Below are 25,287 nucleotides of genomic sequence, written 5' to 3' on the forward strand. Positions count from 1 at the left end.
GCTAATTCGCTACCGGGTTTTTGTGCTCGTTTCTCGATCGCTGCCGGTCCTGAACAGCCGATTTTTTTTTTGTTGCTCTATTGTGTCTGATCGATTCATTTCGTGTTTATATTGCAATGTATAATATTATATTATACTACGTATATAGACACACTGCCAATACGACCATAGCGGTCCCGCTGGTGTAGTGCTTCTCCACAAGGTTACTCGTACTGTTGGGCCGTGACACGGCCGCGGCTGCTGCAGATCCGGCGGTGCGACCCGCGCCCGAACGTCTACGATATTTATTTGATTATATTATTATTATATTTCGGCGACCATAATATTTTGTCCGAATCTGTTGTCGTTGATATTACATTACAACAATCGAACGAGCCCGTCGATGATTATTTTAATAATATTATATTGTTATATTAAGTAGTAAGTACCTTTATAACGGATACGCCGTCGGCAGTCGCGCGGGGAGAGAGACTTCAGTCATTACGTTGACAGCGCAGCCACAGCGTCTCTCTATATCAGTTTCCGTCTGTCGTACACGCTATGTTATTATAATACACATCGATGCCGACTTTTTAATTTACTCGTTTTGCTCTTTCGATTCCGCGGGACCGTTCGCCGCCGCCGCCACTCAAATGTCAATCGCGAACCGGAATTTTTTTTTATATTTATCATAGTCCTTTCCCTCTCGTTCAGTTCGCGTACAATATACACTACAGCATTACACACGGATATCGTATTATTTTTAGTGGATCGACTTTCTCGTCTGAAATATTTATCTTCTATATTTATTATATTTTATATATCATAATATATTATAGCGTTTGAGTGTATGATACATACACTGCAATAAAACGCTCGAGTGCGTTAGATTTCGTCTACCGACCGTGTTCTCGAAAAATTGTAAATAAAGAATACGAATTATATTAGTTTATGATATTTTTATTATTATTTATTATTATATTATATACTACACATATAGTATATATAATATGTATAGATAAAAGCGTGCGTATGATATTATACTCAAGGCGAAATCTGCCTGCCACGCCGCGGCGCTCTATTTAACTTCTGCAGCAGTTAGCTGCTGCTTGCTGCTAATAGTACATTTTTATATGATTTTTATTGAACTCAATGACTAGGCGTTATTTTAAAAGCACTCATTTTTCGTCGTCGTCATTTGTTATAAAGACGACACTCGTCCCATACCAAGAATAATAATTATGTGTGCTCGTTTTTAACTGTCCCGTTATAGTCATGATACGTTAGCATTTTAAAATGGCTGCGGCGTAGGTACCTTTACATACGTGTAACGTTATACAATGTTTCAACTAAACGAGTTAACTCGATTAAAATAATATTTCAATGGCTTTTCTTATTAATATAGAAACGGTGTAATGAATATTAACAATACAAATTATGAAACAATTCCTTCTTCGGTTTTAAAAGGTTCAACGCTATGAGAAGGTATAAGAAGTAAGAGGATTGAACATTTTCGAATAATAGTGTTTTCATAAATGTTTATTCCGATAATAAATGTAAAGTTATTCATAAATTCTAAAAAAAACTCACTATAAAATACAAACCAATGTTAGACTTTAAAAACGTGTAGGTACAAAAATGTATGTATCAGCTGTCGAGATTTATGTGTTGATATAATATAAATGTTAAAATACAATCACATTCTGTAAATATAGTATAGGTACAACTTCACGCTACAGATTTGTATCATTCTTTTGTGCGTTTATAATGAAATATTATTTTCTATTTTATTTTGATCCTTACTTATACGATTTATAAATATTTTTTATCCATTGACCATTGTCCATTATGATATTTATTAACAAAAGCGTTAAAACGTTTTTTTATTAAAAATAATATTATCGTTAACTTTTTTGTTCCATAATCTATATCAAGAGTATTAACCGATATTTCATCACTATTATATTCCAATATTCTATACATATAGGTAATAATTATTTACAACAATAAAAATTAAAACAAATTCTTACATTGTACTAACCATTATATGTATAGAGTGATTCTATTGAAGCAATTAAAAATATATATATAAGTAATATAAGAACCTTAGAAAATTCAGGAATTGAGTGATGTATAATGTTAAAAAAAACTAAAAAACTATTAAACACTGTACAATTCACCGTAATGTCACTTAAAATGTTCACCTTTAAAATTGTACTTTCTAATATTTATTTCAGGGTAATTTAATATTATTCTATAGAATCCTACACAAACTAATATATTTTATTGACTTATAAAAACGAGTTATGACTTATGGGTGTGTTGATATTAATATACTGGTTTCAGTGATTAAGTCATTTTTGTTTATTTATAGATAAATGAATATAACCGTATGTAAAGTAGGTATAGCTTATAATATTAGGTATAATATAATTATACACCTAGGTAATGTTATGTATGTATTTAAGTGGTTTTTGAGACTTCGTTATTATTTTCAATCCACGGTATTATCATGACTAAATAATATAATATATAATATTATGTATAATTAATCACGGCTACAATATTATGTAATAGTATACAGTTTATTTTACAAAACGTTTTTCATTTTTGTAGGATTATGGCAAGTAAAAAATCTGGAAAATTTGTATGTATCGTCGTCGTCCGCTTTAAAACCAATTGATGAAGCAGAATGTCACCGGAAAATGTGTGTCCAAGATTCAAACAGAATGCTTGGAAAAAAGAACTGTGCTCCAACTGTTTTCGTCCGAAAGAGGAGCACCCTGAGAAGCCCAAACGTGTACTTATTGACTACAAACCACTACCGGAAATATCTCCATCCCAGGTAAACGCGACTTTCTCGCAAAATATGCACTCGTACGACCTTAAGTGTTTGTACATGCATTTTTATACCTAAATCTATACACAATATAATAATATATGTTTTTGCTCCGCAGAGTATATTGAAGGTAAACGGTTCGTGCGACAAATCCCGGAATGTGTCGTTTTCGAACGTCGAGATGGAAGTCATCGGATATGGCGGCGAAGAATACTCGACTGACGAAGAATATTCGTCGGACGAGGAAAACGGTTCGGAATTCGTTGACTCTGGTGACGACGAAGAGCTCAAAAGACTGACCGAAGCCAACACGAACCTAAACAGCAAACCCGATTTCGTGCCCGAAAAGGTCGTCGTCGGTAGTAATGTTGGAAAAACTGCGAACGTAGCGGTAACGGCGGCGACAAACATCAAGTCACCCGTAAAAAAACCAATGGTGCAAAACAAGTCACCACCGATGGTAACCGTTCAGCCGTTCTGCGGAGACCCACCCAAATCGCTTGTGTTCAACTTCCTAAAGAACAAAGAGATTTCCACGGCTGCTACTGCTGCCGCGGCCACAGCAGTTACATCAGTCTGCGAGGAGGCGCCAAAAATCGAGAAAAAAGATACTGAAAACATTCAACTAAGAAAGACTGAGGCAATGAAAAAACCGACTTTATCTAGAAGCTCGCTGGTGGCCAATTCTAACGAACCGTATTTAAACATAAGACGGTGCAGTTTGCCGGCGGAAGAGGAAGAGGCGAAACCGACGCCGCCGCCGCCGCCGCCACCTCCACCAACGTTAACATTGACGAATACGGAAATCCCAAGAGCGAAGCTCATCCACCAGCCGGAAACGATAGCACCTGTTGAAATATCTAGGGGTGCAGAGGAAACCACCGAAGTCATCTCGTCGACGAGAGAGTCAGACGCCGAAACGGCAGGTGGTGGTGCGGCGCCGTACAAGACTAGAAGTAATGTACCACGTATGGGCACGATGCACTTCAAACTGAAGTTGGCTGTGGCTTCGTCCCAGAAACCGGAACCGTTGAAACTGTGCGGTAGTGGCCCTCCTGTGGATCCTTCGCCAGATTCGTCGTTGTTGACCAGCAGAGAAATGGCTGGCGAGCCCGACGGGAAAGCGGACTCTGACGAGCCCGGCGATCCGACGTCAACCCCGGTGAACCGATCGTTCCTCCACAACTTCAAAGACAATTCGTCGCCATTGCGTGACACCTCTACCACGCCTCCAAGGACGCCCAACAAAAAGGTCAGTCAGATCTATATAATTATCTCTCCCTTTTTAGTTTTAATTTTTCAACAGTTTCCAATGTTAATTCGACTCCAACACTACTTATATTATCCTTGTTCGTTTTCTTATCTGTAAAAATTACTTAACATATTTATTCATAAACATTTTTGTTTTAGACTTCGATAACCAGCAACAGCCCTCCCGAATGTCCCAGGAGTATCAAACGCCAAGCCCCGAAACCACCTCCACCGCCGCCGTCGTTGACATCGGCCAAATGCACCGATCTCGTTTACCACAGCGCCAACAGTTCATTTTCAGACGACGAGTTCAGACCCGATGACGTGACCATCACTAACCGCAAGCTGTTGGCCGAATACTGCGAACAGATTGAAAAAGAACAGTCACAACACTGTGGAAACTGGGAACGACCATCGACGGCGGCCACTGTCACCTGCAGTGGCGACCAGGGGCGCGAATCGTCCACACTCCCGTTGACCGGAAAACGGCCGGCGTGCGAGAAGAAAAAGTACGGCAAAGCCACCAAGGTGGGTCTCAAGATCAAGAAATTCCTGAGGATACCCAGTCGGGAATCAACGGTCGCCACACCGCAGCTACCGACCAGGCCCAAGTTGGAAATCATTCATCCACTGGACATCAACAAGTCGGGCGTGGAAATCATACACAACTATGCTGTCGACGGACTGCTGTACCTAAAAGATCCGTCTGCCAAAGCAACATCCACCCATCATCCAGGTAAGCGTGATTTGCCATTTTACGAATTTTTTTTTTTTTGTTTATCTGCATCCGGTCTTCAAGTCGGATGTTCACCGTTCGTATGTCTAATCAATTAACGTGATTTTAATCAAATACCACTATACGTCGTTAATTATTTAGAAATCCTGTTGTACCATTCGTTTTTACCTGCACCGCTATCATCACATAACATATTTAGTAATCTGTTGGTTATCACCTGACCTTTTCCGCGATTATGTTCGTGCATAAATGTTTTTATCCATTCGTTTATTACATTTTTAATCAAAGTATAATACATTTTAATAATATCAATATGTACCTTACCTATTATATTATAGGTATCTACATGAACTATTTTCCTAAGTAGAGAATTTCTATTATTTTAATATACATAATATATAATAATTATTATCTATATATGTAAATATAAAAATTAAAAATGGAGCGTGAAAAATGTACATTACCTCATCAATCGAGAACGACTGTTCCGATTTGGCTCAATTTTGTTTAAAGATGTTCGTATAATTGCCAGGAGAAGGTTTGCACGAAATTTTAGGAAAATCCACCGGAAAAGTAGGAAATCTGGATGTAAAAAATACAATGGCGCAACAGTGTATTATATATTGGTTGCTATTGGTTAATCGGGGATGTTTGTTGATTTGTATTATTATTCGTTGTCAATATAATATATACAGTAGAAACTCGATTAACCGTCAATGTCGGGACCGAGACAATGACGGTTAATCGAATAGACGGTTAACAGAAATACAATAATACAAAACAAATTTTCAATAAAAGTATATATGTATGTATTTTACAACGTAATTTTCAGAAAAAAATAATAAATTTAATACATAATAATAAAATAATAATAAATTATAAATACCAATAATATACAATATGTAATAACATAAAGAATACTTTTTTAAAAAATATTAAACAAAATAATCCGTATCTTGAAGATACTATCTTCTTCTGTTTTTTGAGTCACGGGCTTTTTGAGCGGCCATGTTTCGTATTTTACGAAGAAGTAAGACCTGCGTTACATTTGCCTCCTCTTGTACCTCAAACTAATCAATGCATTTTGATAACTTTTTTTTTGTCGGTGACCGATGACGGATAACAGAAACTGACGGTAAATCGAGTGACGGTTAATCGAGTTTCTACTGTATATATAAATAAATGTTTGTGTGTAGATTGGACCTGGGAAGAAGACAGGCTAATTTAAAAATGGTTAAGTTTGGTTTTTTTTTATTCATCTGATATTAGTACGGTTAGGTATTAGGTTAGGACCATAGGTGAAATACGACAAACTTGATATAAATTTGATACTTTAGAGTTAAATCATACACTTACGTACAAACAGCACGGGGTCCGCGATCTACCGCAGGTATATTGCCTATTTGATAATATACTGCTGCAAATCATAATTTTTATTCCTGGCTACGGAAGAGCTAAGATAAATTTTGAACACCATAAACCGAATATTAAATAACGAATTGAACAAAGTTTGAGTCATATAGAGTTGGTTAATTTAAAGAGCAACGAAGTACACGTGATCAGCTAGTTTAGTATAATAAGACTTTATTTTAAAATCAACAAACGTAAATATTCTCCTATATAACTTAGGTAGGCCTATAACTGAGATGTATGTCTGTAGTATTACATATATTACTATATCAGCTCTATAATTTATGGATAATACTAGATAATTTTACACGGGTACCTAAAATTAGTAATTTAAAATTATAATAATGAAATCAGCTGTTAAACTAATTAGTAATGATCGTAACTAAATTTTTTTTTGATTATCGTTTACCTTTTCAAAGAAAAACCAAAATTCATTTAGTGCTCAGTACTTCTCACTCTGTTCTGTTAAATGTCAACTCAATTTAAATTATTAACGTATAATGCCTTTCTATTTTTCAGTCAAATAACTCGTATATATTATTTTTCTTGAAAAATTGGACATTTCTTAAAACATAACCTTTACTATTTAGGTCAACCATGCCAGTACCTATACGATATTATGCAAATATTATTTAATTTAATTTAATAGTTGGTAATATGTATTCTATGTCGAAGTTTCTATGAAATATCATACAATATAGGTATATTAAATTTTTTAAATTTATTGTTTCAGTATATTACCTATTTGCTTATAATTTTCATTATATATAAGACAACATTAAATCAACTTTCCAATTAACGATGGTTCTTCTTTCATCATTCTGTTTGTACTCTATGTTCAATAATCGTTCTGCGTCGTATATATGCAAAACGATAGTCAATCGACTTACCTATATGGTTTTCACTGTTCATTTACTGATAATAGGTATATTAATTTCACTGTGCAGCGTGCCACCCACATTATTGTCTTTTAACAAACTAATCTGTCGTCCCGTTTACTCGAGCCGTATAATAATAGCGTTTGAAATAATGTTTCAGTACGACCTACAAAACCACCGCCGCCGCCGCGAAGTCTTCCGCCCGTCGTAAAGCTGCAGTTAAAGTCGTCCGTTCCGTCCACGGAAATCACCGATTACCCCGAAGCGCCGAAAACGTGCGATTCCAGCGCGTCCGACGAAGCTTACGAACCGGTAAATTTTTCGGCACCAGAGTGTGACCACAGTTCGCCGGAAATGGCGCGACTGACGTCCATGCAGTATTACGGTAGCGAGACCGAGTCGGAGATATATCCGACCATCCAGTTTGGCGACGACGTGAGTTACGATATACTATATTATTATTCTAATAATATTGTACAGGCTGATTCATCAAACGTGTTCACCCTCCGTTTTTGATTTGAATTCCAATTTTTGGAATTTTTAAGTATATAGGTATACTCAAGGACCAAGTTTTCATTGATTTTGATTTTTATACTATTCGACGAGTAGGCTCAGTTTCAAAAGAAACTTATTTTTTTCAAATGAGAACAAACATTATTATAATACCGTAGATTATTAAGGAGATAGTTTTTTTTCATATAGGTAGGTATCTATATCAACATTTGAACGAGTAGTTTTTGAGTCATTGGAATGCGTACCTTTACTAAGGGTATAATAGTTCTTAAAAATGGTTTTACAAAAATATAAAGTATCTGTTAGCTTTTGATTTAGACATACCACAAAAACAAAAATAATTATTCGAACGCCGAGCATTTAAATTTAAAATATGTTTTAATTGTTTTAGTTCGGAGCCGAAGACAGCATTAGGAACACTCAGCCGGGGCACAAGAGTCTCGAAGAGAGTTACGACGCCGTTGTCATCGCCAATCACGAAGCCCTGACCAAACTCTTAGACCAGGTACTACTATCGCTGCGTATTAATAATAATTAGTAGGTACTGTGGGTGTGTCCCTAGAATCTTTCGAAGTACCTATATGGTATAATTGCTATATTTGTATATGCGTAAGACTGCAGAAGTCAAGTCATCACGATCTAACACCCCTATATATATGTATAACTATCTGATTCCCCGCGCACTTTGTTGCCCGTACAAAATGACAACTCTTAAAAAAATTGTGATCGTTCAACTCCTTTTGGGTGTAATTCTCTGCAGTAAGTACAACTTGGCCACCTTGATAGGTAATTTGTGAAAATTGGATTTGATGCATGCTTGTACCTGATCTGCCCGATTAATAAATTGCAATACATATATACAAATAAAATACTAATCTCTACTAGTTATTTCTCCTATAAGCAAAAGCAATCAATTATAAACAAAAATATCCATCGTAAATCTCAAAATCCCTGTTTCAGCACCTCTCCGGGTTTTAATTTCATATTTTTAAATAAGAATATCTCTGCAGGGATAGTGTATGTAACATTGTAATGATGAAATAATTTTTCGGTCCAGCCGTTCTTGAGTTATAAATGGTCTAGCATTTTTTTGAACTCTCCATCGTAATATATATATATAGATATGCATTACGTGGGTGTATTTCAACAAGTTCATACTTTATGCACATATAGGACTGAACTTTCGGGTGTGATTTTATAAAATATATACTAAATTCGTCTCTGTTTTTCATATATTAATTATATAGGCAACGAGCTGTCCGAAAGTGCCCAAAGAGTTGATGGCGTTGAAGACGAAAAACTTGGAATGGTCCAGTTTTCGAGTGGACCCGACGAGCCGGTTGCAAAAAGCCAGTTGCGCGTTCTACAACGGCAAATGGTACGACGTGCCGGTGGTGTTGAGCATTTCCAGTGCACCTGTTGAGCTGAACAACGTACTGAACAACCATTTCACCATGACCAAAGTGACGGATTTTGTGACGCGCGTGGAAAAAGAATACTGTCCGGGTGCCGAAAACGAAGAAGGTGTGTATACATTTAATATTTTAATACATGTCGCGATGTGGATAGAAGGGGGGGGGGTGATATTTGTATATTGAATCGATCTATCGTCTCGTGGGTGTCTCGTGCCCGTCGGATAGCGTTGGTTTTTTTTTCTAAATATTAAGTGAACGATTATAAAATCTTCGAACGACGATACATTGCAGCTTACGTGACGCTGTGGAATGCACATCGAGTGGAGGCCGTGGAATCGTATTGCAAGGAATACAACGCCAAGTACGCGGACATCACTAAGGAAGCTGGTCTCATCCTAGTGGAAACTGTGAACCTGTTGATCGGCCTGCAGGCGTCGGACGTGGACCGGTACAGCCTGGAACCGTTCGTGGTGACCAGAAACTGTTTCGGTGCCGACCCGACCGTAGCCGTGGTTCAACTGGAAACCGATTTACAGGTAGGTACCTACGAATAAAATTGCAGTGAAAATAACAGCTTACCCTCCCCCCCCCCTCCAAAAAAACTACTTTAAAACCGAATTTAATAAAACCAAATTCACTGGCTGGTGTAAACATATGCGTCGTGTATGATAAAACTGATTAATTATAATATACTCTATTTATGATTTGATGACGGGTCAAGGGTGTTAAGACGAGGTGTCGAGGGAGAGATTTCCATATTTACCCAATCACCCGTCTGTCGAGAAGTTCTTCTATATGTTATAGACATTTTTTCTAATTTATTTAGTTTCTAACGTAAAATATATTATAACCTCTGTGCTTTTGCAGGAAGCGGATGACACGCTCTGCGAGATCATGCTCAAGGTGCTCAGACTGCTGGCGCCCACGTGGGAGATGACGGTGTGTCTATCGCAGGTTTTGCGGCAGGGCCGGCCCAACTCTTTGTCAAAATGCAAGGCGCTGCTCGAATTCTGGCTGTGGGGTCCGACCGGAGTGACTGTGTCACCCGACCGACCGCTGTCGCTGAAAAGGTAACCACCACCACCACCATCTCCGTACGACACCACCTCCACAACCACTTAACCCTATCCACCGACCTTTAACCACTATCACCACCTCCACACATGCACCACCACCACATCACACCTGTTAGATATCGAGTGCTACGCCCCGGATTATTGTTACCAGATGGTTGGACCTGGAACGCGCCAATGTCCTGCACGGCCACGTGTGTTCCCGTTCCGCCGACCTGTCCGTCAAGCAGATGTGCTACATGTCGTTTTTGGTGGCCAACGACGATAAACTGTTCTCGGACGCATGGACCGTGCTGGCCGATCGCAAGATGCGGCCGCCGCGCGATCCGACGATCTCTAAATGTTAACGCACAAACATGTTTTGTATTGTTTTGTTTTGTATTTTTTCCCTTGAGTGTTAAAAAATGTTTTTGTCGAAATCATCATTCTTTTCTTTACTACTCTATATTTTTTTTTATGTCTGAACTCCAAGTATAACAGTATGATTGTTATTCTAACACATGTTGCTAAACAATCATGTCTGTTATTATTATTCTAGGATAAAAATGACACTGTCGAATAAATTATTATTATTAACCCAACTGTTAATTATATTTTACGCGTATACATGTTTGCTCATTAACTGTTATTATTATTCTAATTTAAATAATATATATTATTGGGTAGTTGCAAAGTATGAATTTGCAGCCCAATATCTGCCATGTTAAAATTTTAAGTATTTAAAATATATTTTTGTTAGTTATAAGATACTTAAAATAAGAATATTTAAGTATTTATTTGTGTAAGAAACAGGAATGAAACAAAAAAAGCTCTCTATTTTGTCAATTATTTTTGTATCAAAAGAAAATTACAAATATTTTACTGTTAGTGTATTTTTGTGCTAAACCTACTTGATAAGAAATTTACCTACTATATTTTTTTACATGTTACTATTTGTACACTATTTGTTATGTCTAAATTTATTGTCATCTTAACTATTCATTGATTGTAATAACCAGAGATTTTGATTTTTATTAAATGTACATTATAGATAGGTACACTATAAAATTATTATAATGTTTTCAAATTACAGGTAACATAAATAAAAAATGAATTTTAATAAAATGTCAAAAAATGTACTATTTGTTCTATTATTGGTACTCCATATGGTTTAATATGTAATAAGTACAATATTATTCGTGAGGTATCTAAAATAATTTTTAAGTTGTTGAAAAATAAACGTGTTTGGCACGAAAGCAACAGGTACTATTATGCTGGTAATGAACAGATTAAATTTAATTGTTGACTTCAATGACCATAATTATTCTTATATATTGACGGTATTTTGTTAAAAGGGCGTATGCCAAATTTTACTTTTTTATGATACTATTTTGAACGTTTGAACTGTAGTTATTTTGTTATCTATTAACAACATTACACCCACAGATATATACTACTATACTAGATGCCCGACTATATTCTACATAGATTTAAAGAAAGTCTATGATATTATACTGTGTTTGGGCTTTTGAAGCCAAAGGTTGGGCAATGTTTACAACCTGTTATCAATATTATAGTTTTATAATAGATAGAAGATTGATGACATCGATTTGTAAACATTGCCCAACCATATGGATTAGGGTATAGTACGATTGGCTTCAAATATGGTCTCAGAGTCAGGCATCTATCTAGTAAGTATTAAAGTATACATCTGTGAATACACCAAAATAATTTTTATATTTTATGATTAAAATATATTTTATCTATAAAATCATAATATATTGAGCATAGGAAACTATTACTTATTACTCTGTGGGAAACTTTCATTCTTGACACAAACAAATTGATTAAATTGGTAAAAATAACTAAGTTGGTTGATGGTTGATGGTCGAAATTGGAAGTTGGTTGATGGTTAAAATATTATATCATAATTTTATAAGGTTAAGCTAGTCTGTTGTAAATTGGTAAGTAATTAATTCAGTTAAATTGTTTCTAATTGTGTTTACGTTTTTTTATTGTGCTGAATATAAACTTAATTTGTCTACAAAAGATTCATCAGAGATTCATAGGTGACAGATGTTAAAGGTACATAGTTTATGTAATATTGATATTCAAATAAAATACAATTCATTACTCTGATTAAGAATTTAACGACTTTTAAAATGTAAAACCCAGTTAATAGTGCAATATATTTGAATAATAACCAGGTATCAATAAGTAATTATACGAACATAAACATTTGTATAAAGTCAATTTCTCATCAAAATATTTTTTACACCTTGGAGATGATTAAATTTGATTAGATTTGATCCAGTAAGTTCATTTTGTTAGAGAAATTTATTTTCAATTTCTATAGAAGTAATCAGATATTGTTTATATTAAAACATATGTTTACTTTACATCTTTTGTGTTGTCCAAACATTTTTGGTTCTAAAAAGTTTGTTTTAAAAATCAAAAACCATTTTTACATAGTAGATACTGTAGAGTGTAGGTATATCATTAAATAATGATTTTTCAGTTTGGTAATCATAATTAATAATTTTGGAATATGGGCAAAGGGCAAAATTTACTTCATGATTATAGTTGTTACTTATTACTTATTAGTTCATAAATATTAAATCTTTTATATTTAAAATGTATACATTTAATTCGTTAACACAAAAGGGTATGCATCTGAGATTTTCCGGAGCGTTACCAACTTCGGAACTATTGAGTCCCTTAAAAGTTTTTGGGGATTTTTGTTGTTACTTGGTTTGACCATTAATTTAATAAGTTTATATTCTAAGTTTTTTCTAAACAGCAAATGAGTTCCATATAAGAATTACTTTTATGATCAAACTATGCATCATTCATATTGTGACATGTGATTGTTCTGCCATCTTATTGTTAAACAGATAGTTTTACATTTTTCTAGTTTGATTTTTTCTCAATTGTATGCTTTACATTTCAAGCTCATAATAATTAACATTTACATATTACCAGACTAAGCATTTAGAAGGGATAAATATAAATGCTATATAACATTAAGCATAATTTTACTAAACTAGATTCTTTTTTTATATAATTTATCTGTTAGTTTTCTTTTAACTAACAAAATCCATCAAGTCAGAAAGCCTCTTTCTTCACGTGATTTTCATGTTGCTATATTAATCTTACAATATCAAATTTATTTAATGTATACCGATAAAATATTACAGATTGTAAATATACTATTTTGTTTAAATAAAAAAAAAACTAACAAAATCAAATTGCGTTTCTATTGGTTTAATTATCATTTTTTTTTTTTATTCGGCCAAAATTTTACAAGCTACTCTAAAAAAGACAAGAAATTACCTGTAATTTGTGACATCAACAAAATGTCTAATGTATTAAAATAATTATCTTTCCTAAAAAACATAATATTATACATGTTACTGTAAAGTACTAAAGTTGACTGTGTCCAATGAATATTAACAAGTTGAACAATTTTTGAAATTTACATAATTATTTTGATGAATACTGACTTATACATGAAATGTGTGTTCACAAACAGTGGTACTTTAATCGATTGATATCGGTCAACATATTCACCAAACATTTTGGTAAAGACATTAAGTATTATTTTTGTTTTTTCAGTAATATTAAGGGGTATGGATACCAGCCGATTTTAAGGAGGTCAATATTGAATATAGGCAATTTTCTATTTGTGTGCACGCCGGTCGTGTAAATGTATGCGTAGTAGGTGATCATTAGTGTAAGTGACAGTGTATATAATAAATAGCGGAGCACACACGCACATGTCAGTAACGCAGCACTTTACACACTAATTACAAATGTCAATTTTAGTGAAACACTGAAACTCTGTTTTCTATTTCCAATAATAATATAGCTTACTGAGTGACATTACAGTATGAGCACCTATTATACAAATTGAAGAGAAGAAGTTTATCTAGGCTTGTATAAGTCGATTTTCGATATTTTATTTTTAATGTCCAATATTTAGCTCTAAAACTTGTGATATACCGAATTTAGTAATTAAAATTGCTAAAATTGACTTCTATATAGGCATAGTTTAACTTCTCTTCTACCATATTGATAATAGGTGTATTTACCCTCAAACCGCTCAATAAACCATAATATATTTCCATATTATTAGAAATACACAAATACATTTTCATAGAATTTTTCAATATTATTCATACCCCTTATTATTTAAATATTTAATTCTCATTTGTTTTAAGTTTTAAAACTTGCTTATTGCAAATCTGAATAGAATATATTACAATTTCCAATATTAATGTATAAAATGGAAGTGCACTATTTAGATTAAGTTATATAAAGTATAAACATATACAATAAAATAAAATAAAACAAATTGTTTATGCATTTAAAAAAAAAAAAGACAATTTTATTATCACAAGTTATTACTAAAACTAATTAATATAGTAATTATATATCTTTAAACTAAATAATACTCATATTTTGTCTAAACATTGTTGCTTTAAATAATTAATTAAATTACTTAGTTCATAATGTTCAGATTTATTTGTATTAGCTTCATACAGTTCGTACAAAGAGGGGGTCTCGTTCATTTTCTTTCCCATAACGACTACAAATGGAAATCCTAATTTCTTTGCTTCAATTAATCGCTTGCCAATAGTCATATGGGTTCGATCGTCAACAATAATATCATCTCCAAATATTTCAGTAAAATGATTGTAGAGGGAGTGTACATTATTCAGAGAAGCGTTTTCCTCGATACTGCCTTCTTTGGCTGGTATTATACAAATGGTAAATGGAGATATTGACCGTGGCCATTGAATTACATCTTGTGTGCTCAAACATTCCACAGATGCACCGATTATTCGGGAAACACCCAAACCATAGCTACACATATATGGAGGTTTCATGGTGCCGTCTGTGTCCGAATATGTGGCAGACAAGGCACTTGAATAAAATGTGCCTAGGTGAAAAGTGTGGCCTACTTCGATAGCCTTTGTAAATTCAATATCAGTACTAGAGCATTTAGGACACTGGACAGACTCTGGTGACATTTCTTTGTTCATTCCAAAACCACATTTCTTACACTGTAATAATGTATCGTCTCCAACTTCGGCCGGATAATGAAATTCATGGGATTGATTTCCGCCCATCATTCCTGAAGCACCTTCAACTAAAACCAAATTCATAATATTAATGTTTTGCATAATTGTATTTATAATATTCCCTCTACCTCTTATGAATTTAACACCAATGTGCTTAAATATCTTTTCATAGGCTTGGCAAACTTTGTTGTACGTAAATGTAGCACTTGTTTGATCTCTATCAAATGAATATAAATCTTTCATAAGAAACTCTTTGGATCTGATAATGCCCAACTTAGGTCTAATCTCATCTCTGAATTTTGTGCCAACTTGATACAACATTAAAGGTAACTGCTTGTACGTCTTAGGATCTGAACTAAATAAATCAGTAACGACCTCTTCATGAGTCTGAACAAATATATATTGCAAATCACTAATATAATATATAGTTAATCATATATATATATATGTATTACCGGACTTAGTAGGAACTCTTTGCTTTTGCGATCATTCACTAAGTATAAATCTTCAATATTTTTGTTTAACCGACCTTAAAACAAATTAATCTAATGTTAAAAAAATTTTTAAAAAAGAAATTTTTTTGTCTAGTTGACAATGTAAAATGAAATTTAATAAGTGCATTATGGATATTTTCCAAGTCCAAGTATCTAAAAACATATATGGCAACATTTAAGGATTTAATAGCTTTGAAAAAATATACAAATAGTATACCAATACAATACAGTGTTAAGTATAATTATTCGTTTGTAATATTTATAATCTATTACAAAAATGAATTACTTGTTATTTTTCTATAACTTCTATAATGTTTGTATGTTTAAATTTGTAACACTTTGTAGCAATTAAAATCAGGCTAATGCATCTGTGATATTCAATGAAAAATAGAAATTTAAATTTCGGTCTTTATTTAAAATTGCTGATCATCAATATTGTGAATTGAATATGAATGATATAATTTATACACTTTCAAGACAATTATATAATATCAAGTAATGTTTTCACTTTCTCAGTAAAATTAATAGGTACTTATCTTTTTTAAAATGGTGTGGTAGTTTGTAAATTAAAATTAATATTAACATCAATATCTATCAGCTAGAATATTGTATAGTATTGGTACTCCTTTTCAAACTAATGAAAATTAACGAGTACAACAAACCTGTTTTTTTCCATAAGTTACTGTGTATCAATACGGGCATAGAAATCTTCTGAGCGCCAATATCCATCATATTTTTATTTATAATGAAAATCAACTTATCTAAAGATCGCTGAGCAAGAGGCAGTAAGTGGTATAATCCGTTGGCACTTTGTCTGATAATACCAAGTTCCAACATCAACTGTACAATTAATGTGTTCGTTTATTATATATTTGTAAATGAAAAGAGTAAATAAGTGGTTCAAGTATTGTTAACTAACCTTTTGACTGTTGGATATGAGTTCGTCTGGTTTAAATGAAACATTTTTAGAAATTGGTTTCGTAGGTCTAAACATATTTTTCAAGCTGTTCATTTTGATTTCGAGTTGTGAAATATTCTTGTATACAGCGGCAATATTATCTATTACAATTCTATGGAATAATACACTAACTACGAAACCACGAAACCAATTATTTATTCATTTTATTGTGAAGTTAAATTTTAAAATAATATTATGGTTTGTGAATTTATGATAACCATGTTATCAAGAACTCGCGGCTAACCACAATTTATTTGAAAATAAAAACGCGTTTAGTCCATGAGTTTATTTTGATAGCATTGCATTTCCTATTATCTATTATTATTATTATTATTATGACGATTTATGATTTTGATTTGGGAGTTTGACATTGACATTGACATTAACAACATTGACACAGTGCTTATAGTTCATATTTTATAAAATCATAACATAGAAATATTTACATAACATTGTACAATATATTACTAATACCTATTATGTAAGTATATCACATTGTGATTTAATCATAAGACATAAATTCCTGCAGTTTGGCAATTGTAATCAAATTGTCCACCTAAAGGTGTCCTCTTAAAAAAATAAAACAGTGAATGAGTAAATCATATTTTATTAGTTAATATCAAATATTTGTAAACAAAACAATATCATATACTTGTAATAATATACATTTAAACATAATACATTGAAAATCTTTAAAAAAAAATTAACAAACCTATATTATGTAATGGAAACAATGGCACAAACAATAAAAAATAATAATAAAATGTTACATGATAAGTACACCACCTGCAGATTCTTGTTTTACAGCGCCCAATTCGTCCAAGAGCCCTGGCAAACCTTCTGGAATCCTGCCTTCATCAACCTCACTGCACCACATTCTGTACTGTGATAATTAATGAATTATTATTTTACAAGATACTCACACCAATGTTATAATGCGCATTCAATAATAACAGTATAACGTTTGATGTATGTAAAATTGTAATAATAATAATAATGATATACTTTATCCAGTTCCTGTCGCAGCGCTACAACAGCTTTTTCGCGGTCTGTCACCAACTCCTCCAAATATTGGTAGCGTAACTTTTTTCTTGCCCGACACTCCCGGGCGCTTTGCCGGCTCCTCTCTAATGTTATTATATAAAAAAAAAAAAACAGTATATAACAAAGACTAACGTTTAAGTCTCACAGAGGTTAGAACCTAACCTAGCTTGGCTCTGATGTCCACTTTGTCACTGGACTTCTTTCCTGGCTTGCGTCCCCGTTTGTTGGCCACTGGAGGCGGAGTCGTCGTAGTGCTCTCTTTCATCTCCTGTGCCTGTTCCTGTAATATAATCGAACCGTCATCTTGTTTAATATTATAAATTATAATATTATTATGTCGACAACGACGACCATCCAACGACCCGAGTCGAGAGATAAACCACGCGTATCTTACCACTTGGACGAGGCTGTCAAAATCCTGAGCGTTAATGAATGATTCTTCGAAATCCATATTGTCGTTGAGGTTCGTTTTTAACTCTGGCAAATCGTGTCCAAAATCGAAAACCCGCGAATGGCGAATGCCCAATGTTTATAAACAACAAATCGTGTGACAATGATAACTGATAAGGAAATAATGTTTTCAATTTTGTTATGAAAACAATATTATCATTTCACGAACTACCGATGTTTACTATCGACGATGGTTACCATATAATAAATCGATGTTTCCGCAATCAATTACGACTCGGTTATTTTTTCACATTATTTTTTTTATAGACACAACATGAGAGTGGAAAAGAAAATTAAGTGTTATACACGTTGCAGAGTGTATGTGTGTGTGTGATATTATATTATTTTTGATGTTTAAAATGTAAACCATGTTTTTAATGTTTTGCCAAAACTTCCGTATACCGCTGAAAAACACAATTTTAACAGTACTATCGAAATCGAAAAAATTTAACACGTAAACTATTGATCTCGATTTACGAGACAACAAAGAAACATAATATTAATACCCATGTATAACAATATGACATAATATATCTATATCTATTACAATAATCTAAGACCGTGTTCAATAAGCGAGGACTTTGTGAATATTATTAATATTAATATTACTTGTGAGCAGTGTTACTGAATTGTTACTATGTGCCTATCAGCTATTATGACGATAGACTATAGAGCAGGGGTCTTCAACCTTTTTATGCAGCGGGCCACATATCATTTTTTTTAAATCTTGCGGTCCGCGTTCGTAGTAAAAACATGTATCTGATATAAAAATTCAGTTTTATTATTACAATTTTTAAAATTAGGTAGGTACTAGGTACATTTAGCATTACAAATTATTATTATTATTAAAGCATATAATATAGATAAACATTTTTTTTTTTTAATTACAAATTTTTTTTATTTTTTTTTTAATGTAAAAACTGACAATGTTTTTCACTAACTAATTTTTCGATATTTGGTTGCAATTCTGAGTGAATTTTCCAAGTGAATGTCAGTTAACCGAGCTCTAGTTTTAGATTTGACAATTTTCATTCGTAAAAAAATGTGTTCACAAGTGTAAGTACTGCCAAAAAGAGACATCATTCGTAATGCGTTGTTTCGAAGATTAGTATATGTCTCCGTGTTAATATATTTCGAATAAAAAATTGAAAGTTCAACATTATTGAATTTTTATTTTAATATTGTATTGTTCTGTAAATCAATGATCTCCAATTGCATGTTTTCTGGGACATCTTCAACTGATAAGGAAAATGGAATTGAAAACAAATTAAACAATTTTTCATTAGCTTTGAAATCTAAGAACCTCGAATCAAATTGGATTTTTAAATCAGAAATTGCTTCTGCGTATTTTCTCGTTGAAGTGACATTGTATTCTGACAAACATGGAAAGTGAGTAGTGTTATTATTTCTTAGCTGAATTTCCCACAGCAGAAGTTTATTTTCAAAAGGTTTAATATGGTCAAATAAATTATGTATTAATTGGTTTTGACGTTTATATTATGGCGTAAATTCAGTTCATTCAAGTGCAATGTAATGTCTGTAAGATAGGCAAAATCATTTTTCCATTCTGAATCATTAAGTTACCTATTCAAATTGTTTTCCTTTACTTGCAGCAAATTAAAAAATTTTGTTTTTTAAATTAAAAACCCTTTTCAATACTTTTCCTCTGCTGAGGACATCTGTAAAATAGATTACATCACCTTATTCAGCATCTATTTCACTCAAAAAGTTTTTAAATCCTCTATGATTCAATGCTCTTGATCTGATAAAATTTACTATTTTTACAACATCTTTCATAATAGTTTGAAAACCAACGAATTTTGCATATAAATTTTCTTAGTGGACAATGCAGTGATATTGCATCAGTTGTAAAGCACCACATGTAGGTACTCATTTCTTTTTTAATGAGCGCTACGAGCCCTTCATTTTTTCCAACCATTGATGGGGCTCCATCTGTTATAACTCCAGTAAAGTTATTTAATTTGATGTCAAAACGGTTAAGCGTCGCATTAAAAATATCACAACTTTTTGTAGTGCCGTTCATTGGAAAAAGCGTGGCTAATTCTTCAGTAATATTAAAATTAGAATCGATACCTCGAATAAAAATTGCTAATTGCGCAGTATCTGGCATATCTGTACTTTCGTTAAGGGCCAGCGAATAAAAAATAAATTTAGAAATACGTTATTTTAGGGTACTCTCAATGTCAGTTCCTAGTTCTTCTATACGCCTTGCTACAGTTACCCCTGATAAACTCAATTTTGGAAAAAAGTTGTTTTTGTGCTGGACATAAAATTTCAGAGGCGGCCTCCATACACTCTTTTATAAATTCACCATCAGTGAACGGCTTCGATTTAGCTACAATTGTTTGTGCTATGATATAACTAGCTTTGACACTGGCTTCTGAGTCTTTATAACATTTTTTGTATACTTGAAGACTGACCTTGTATATTTTTGATTAACAATGCAAATTTGTCAATTCGAAGTCGTCCTTGTATCATAAAATATTTTGTTGCATGTTTGGTATTATAACGTCGTTGAAAGACCCCTGCTATAGAGTATAGACCATAATATAATATTAATACGGCAACGCCGCTTTCGGTGGTTTCATTGTTACCTAATTAAAATCTTAACACCGATTAACGAATATAAATATTAATTCATCTTATTCCAATTATTTCTAACCAATGCTGAACAATTCATAACTATTAATTTTATATCTATATTATAACTCTATAAAAAAATATTCAGCTGTCTGAAAAAAATTATAAAAAGTTAGTGTATAATTGGTTGTTCTCTCAAATAATTTAAAATATTTTAAAATCTACTGCTGTATTTAATTTGATTACTATTTGTATATACTTGTTTCCTTTTGTTTGTTTGTTTTTTAATTTGTTATATTCTTATATATGTTTATAATTATTATCTAAGACTGTATTACTCTCTATCTCTAACACAAGCTGTTAGCTTAAAAGAGATAGATAATCATGAATAATTTGTATAATTAAATTTTTTTAAGTTATGATGATTTCAAATAAAAAAAAAAAAAAATTATTATTTATCCATGACTAATGACTCCAACAGAAGATTAACAAGCTAAGATAAATTATAGTAAATAAAATTACGTCAGTTAAAAACTTAAAAATACTTAAAATAATAAAATGGTAGGTGAATTATGCTTTTACTGTATTATAATCCAACCAGTAACCACAGATGTCTATATCATATACCCAATATCTGTGACTCAAACATAATATATAATATATAATTAATAATAATTATTTTGTAAACATTTTAACTTATAGATTGCTTTGACGCTCATAAAACTTATTGTAATTTACCCTCAACTTTTTATAACTTACCGTAATAACAACTTACAAGGACACTTATATTAATATTTCAAGGTTTTTGACCAAGAAAAAATTATTTTATTGACAATATTTTAAAAAAAAAATGAATAAAAACTAATATTCTTTAAGCCCATATAAATAGCTCCAAAAGAGTTAAAATATTTTGAAATTTTGTCATAAGGTTGCGATGAGGTCGATGAGTGGCATTCTGACTAGGAGAAAAGCAACTTCGTCTAAAACCGTCTCGACATATTTCCCGAAGGCGAGCTAGGAGTCGAGTATGACTCCCAAGTATCTGAGATGTTTGCTGCAATAGCCCATTGGATAACTCCCGATGCTGAGCCAAGTAGCTGATTGTAAGCCCATCTCTTGGTTAGCATGACTACCTCAGTCTTGTGGTGTGCCAGCTGAAGGCCTCGACTAGTCATTCACCTGTCTATGTTCTCAATAACAGGGTTGAAGAAGTCCTAGAAAAGTTCACCCGTCTTTGCCACTCCAACTACGGTCAGGTCGTCAGTGAAGCTGGCCAAATGCGCCCCGGGAGACACATTCGTCTTTAGCAGATCATCGTATGTGACATTCCAGGCGGTAAGTCTTAAAACCGAGGCCTGAGATTCTATCATAATATTCAACCGAATCTAAACATATAATAGGTTGTGAGGATATAGAGCTTTTTAAGGGCTCTATAAACCACCCACAGACCTGAGGGGAACACTCAGGCTGTGACCTACAAGCCGCACCGCGTGTTGGCCGTGAGGCCAAGTTGGTGGAGCTTGTAGGCTTTAGTACACGCATCAGGGAATGAACCCTGAAGATTTATGGGGGAGGAAAAAATGATAATATACGTTTTTTGGTTTAAGGTAATCACGAGGTATTTGTATTTTACATTGTGAAAAATATAATAACAGTTTATGTGAATAGTATAAAATTTGGGGACACATGGCAGATATAAGAAAGAAGAAAGTATAATGGTCTTTAAGTAAGAAAGGAGCTTGTCGCAAGACAGACTTGTTTTTGTAATAAATAAAAGTATTTCTTTCATCAAGACAAAAAGGATAATAGTATACTTCTCGGCCCACGGGAGGCGGCTAACTACATTGCTCGTAACAGCCCTCACAGGGTTACCGGGTTGTGCTACACACCTCTTGTGAACAGTATAATAATTAGTGCCCGAAAGGCGCTTGCGACAGCTTTAAAAACAAATAATAGCACGAGACTTGAATTATATGGGGGTGGGAAATGGGAGAACATAATTTTACATATTACGGCTGCTGACGGTGATGATGGTGGCTGTTGTTCGGGGCTCGACGTCCCGACGATATGGGTAGGCTGGTGGGATGCCGCCGGCACACACATGGCCGACACGGCCAACCTGGTCGTCGATGACGTGGATCCACGTGACAAATCAGGAAAACATGTAGTCCTGATGACGTTGGCCTCCACGGCCCGTTGATGTAGTTTAGCCCATCATTTTGATGAATCAATCACGGTTCAAGATGAAGAAAACACAAGTGTGTTGATTATGACTTCGTACCGCGGCCACGTGGGTGTAGTTGACAGAAAAACTGGGAGTCAGCCAAGAGCTCGAGGGACGTGAGCTACGTCAGCGTGGTTCAGCGGTCGTGAAAAATATAAATTGTGTTTTGTATTGGCGCAACGGCCCAGAGTCGTTGGGTCGGCGAATCTTGAGATGTTGTTGGAGAATGTTGTGTGGAAGGAGTCACCAGTGTCGTGTGTCGGTAGATGCGGTTACAAACAAAATTATGGGGAGATTCATAGATTGTCGTGTCGGTGTGTGTCGACGGACGCGGTGGACACACCGGGCGGCGTCGACCGGCAAACAGCCACGACCCGTTGACACCGGACACTGCAGGTCGTGGGGGTCGGGGGACAGATGTTAGATAACAATTGCATGTTCACTGTATATTTGTGGCGCGCCGCACTAATAGCGGGGATGATTATCATACACATTGTACCTACTTACTACAATGACTATAATAATGTAATTAGGCAACAATTATGTTACGTTACAAGGTATGCACCTTTAACGAGCCCGGATTAAGGATCAATTGGGCTCCGGGACACTATACACTTAGTCGGCCCCCTTTCAACTTAAACTTCAAAATAATTGTATCATTACTTATTATAAATTATTTTTTTTTAACAATTATGGATCGATGATATGGAATTTCGTTAAAACAAAAAAAATTACGTGTTTTTTTATTTTTAACAGGCAATTTTTTTATAACATTTTTAAAAACGCAGTTATACCAATAATAAAATCGACTTAATTTTTTTCAAATGGTAACTACTATATTTTTTGATGAATTCTGGCAAAACTTTTTTTCGGAACATTTAGCAGTCAAATGATCAATTTTGATTCGCGAGGTTATTAACTATGGTCCTCTAAAGTTTAGTATAATATGCATTAATACTTTTAACTGAAATACTTAATTTACGAGAGCTTTTTTTTTTATTATTTTTAGAAGAATATATTAAACAATATATATCTAAGACGTAATGAGTATATTATGTGCGATAAGAGGGAAACAAATAACATGATTTACATAATTTGGGGAAAGAAGCCACCCACCGATGATACTTTCGACTTGGTTTAGATGTACAAGAGCTAAATCATTTTTTCTTATAACTACCTTTTTATATACATTATACTTATTTAGTTAAATCGGTAATCTAAAATGCTCAAAAAAAAAACTAAATTGTTGGCAAACATAGTTCATTATTTATAGTGATTTTTCGTGATATAAAATTGAGAACAATTTTATTTTATAATAATTATTAAAAATAATTTACCTAAGTACTATATATTATTTACCTACCTATACATTTTTTTTAAACTGTATTGGACGCGTTAAAAAAATATATTTTGGGGATAAAGATGGGCCCCCAAAATCAATAGGCCCTGGGGGCTGGGACTGTGCTCCCCTTGCCCCCCCCCCTTCATCATGGCTTGCAGATTGTTAGCATGACTGCAGGAGTGTGTGCGAGTCGTAACATTATTGAGAGTGGGTTATTAACAATCCTTATTAAACATGTAATGCAGATAATGAAAATGGTCAGAGGGTCTTTTAGACAGTTTGAGCGTGCGGGTGCGTGAAAGTTAATACATGTTTATGTAGAACTCAAGGCTAAATATACTTATAATAAAGTTATTGTATACGTCTGGAGTTTTATAATATTTTAAAGACTACGTTTTATATTATTTTACATTATTTCATATTATTTGTTTGAAATAAACACACGTCTACTTTTGCACATGCGCGTATATATTATAATATTATTAAATTATATTATAGATATGTTGTATAAAATATTGAACTATGCAAATTTATGCAAATAAATGTTAATTAAGCTAGGTCACGTTGACAAATGGGTGGTGAAGTATATATGATGAGGGGGGGGGGATATGTAATTACAGGTGGTTATAGTAGCGGATAAAAATTGTGGTGCTGAAGGGTGGCGAGGTGGCTAGGTGGTTGGTAATAGAAACTCCCAAATCATTCTACTATAAATTAAAAAGTACTAAGAGTTTTTTTTTTGACCCTCTAAAAATACCATCTAGATTTACTTTCCTACCAGAAAAATATTAAAATTGAAAATTGAAATATTTTTCTAGTTAAAAAGTTTTTCCAGACACAAAAAAATCATACATCGTCATCATCACTCTACTTAAAATCTAAAATACAAATCATTCTAATTCTAAATAACGTACAACAAAATATTAATTTAAAAATAAAAAAACCATTTTCTATGACGATCCTACCAGCCGGTTCACATATTATGACCTCATTATTAAACAAAGAGCCGCCATCGCA

The 25,287-nt window shown here is 33.4% G+C and overlaps 3 protein-coding genes across 5 annotated transcripts in view; 1 reads left to right on the forward strand and 2 right to left on the reverse strand.

Annotated features, from left to right (window-relative positions):
• Positions 1 to 10,685, forward strand: part of LOC100571586 — a 35,839-nt gene extending 25,154 nt beyond the window's left edge. For all 3 annotated transcript variants that reach the window (XM_003245359.4, XM_016805472.2, XM_029486731.1), the window contains exons 2-10: positions 2,596 to 2,824; positions 2,937 to 4,070; positions 4,229 to 4,805; positions 7,254 to 7,528; positions 7,998 to 8,111; positions 8,854 to 9,130; positions 9,313 to 9,557; positions 9,889 to 10,091; positions 10,249 to 10,685. In XM_003245359.4, coding sequence (XP_003245407.1) covers positions 2,672 to 2,824; positions 2,937 to 4,070; positions 4,229 to 4,805; positions 7,254 to 7,528; positions 7,998 to 8,111; positions 8,854 to 9,130; positions 9,313 to 9,557; positions 9,889 to 10,091; positions 10,249 to 10,441 — 3,171 coding nt within the window. In that variant the 5' untranslated portion in view covers positions 2,596 to 2,671 and the 3' untranslated portion in view covers positions 10,442 to 10,685. The remainder of the gene's footprint in view (positions 1 to 2,595; positions 2,825 to 2,936; positions 4,071 to 4,228; positions 4,806 to 7,253; positions 7,529 to 7,997; positions 8,112 to 8,853; positions 9,131 to 9,312; positions 9,558 to 9,888; positions 10,092 to 10,248) is intronic.
• Positions 10,686 to 13,321: 2,636 nt separating this feature from the next.
• On the reverse strand, positions 13,322 to 16,812 carry LOC100166148 (probable proline--tRNA ligase, mitochondrial). The gene is made up of 5 exons (XM_001946371.5): positions 16,571 to 16,812; positions 16,314 to 16,491; positions 15,613 to 15,686; positions 15,286 to 15,544; positions 13,322 to 15,225 (listed from the first exon to the last, which is right to left on the reverse strand). Exons 1-5 carry the CDS (start codon positions 16,661 to 16,663, stop codon positions 14,528 to 14,530), a joined length of 1,302 nt encoding a protein of 433 aa, XP_001946406.1. The 5' UTR covers positions 16,664 to 16,812; the 3' UTR covers positions 13,322 to 14,527.
• A 384-nt stretch (positions 16,813 to 17,196) lies between these two features.
• LOC100159297 (cAMP-responsive element-binding protein-like) lies at positions 17,197 to 18,176 on the reverse strand. The gene is given in 4 exon segments (NM_001161923.1): positions 17,197 to 17,492; positions 17,615 to 17,736; positions 17,816 to 17,933; positions 18,048 to 18,176. Coding segments are annotated over 4 exon segments (414 nt in total). The 5' UTR covers positions 18,105 to 18,176; the 3' UTR covers positions 17,197 to 17,375.
• Positions 18,177 to 25,287: the final 7,111 nt, after the last annotated feature.

The sequence above is a fragment of the Acyrthosiphon pisum genome, chromosome A1, assembly GCF_005508785.2.
Source record: "Acyrthosiphon pisum isolate AL4f chromosome A1, pea_aphid_22Mar2018_4r6ur, whole genome shotgun sequence".
In the NCBI taxonomy this organism is placed as follows: Eukaryota; Metazoa; Arthropoda; class Insecta; order Hemiptera; family Aphididae; genus Acyrthosiphon; species Acyrthosiphon pisum.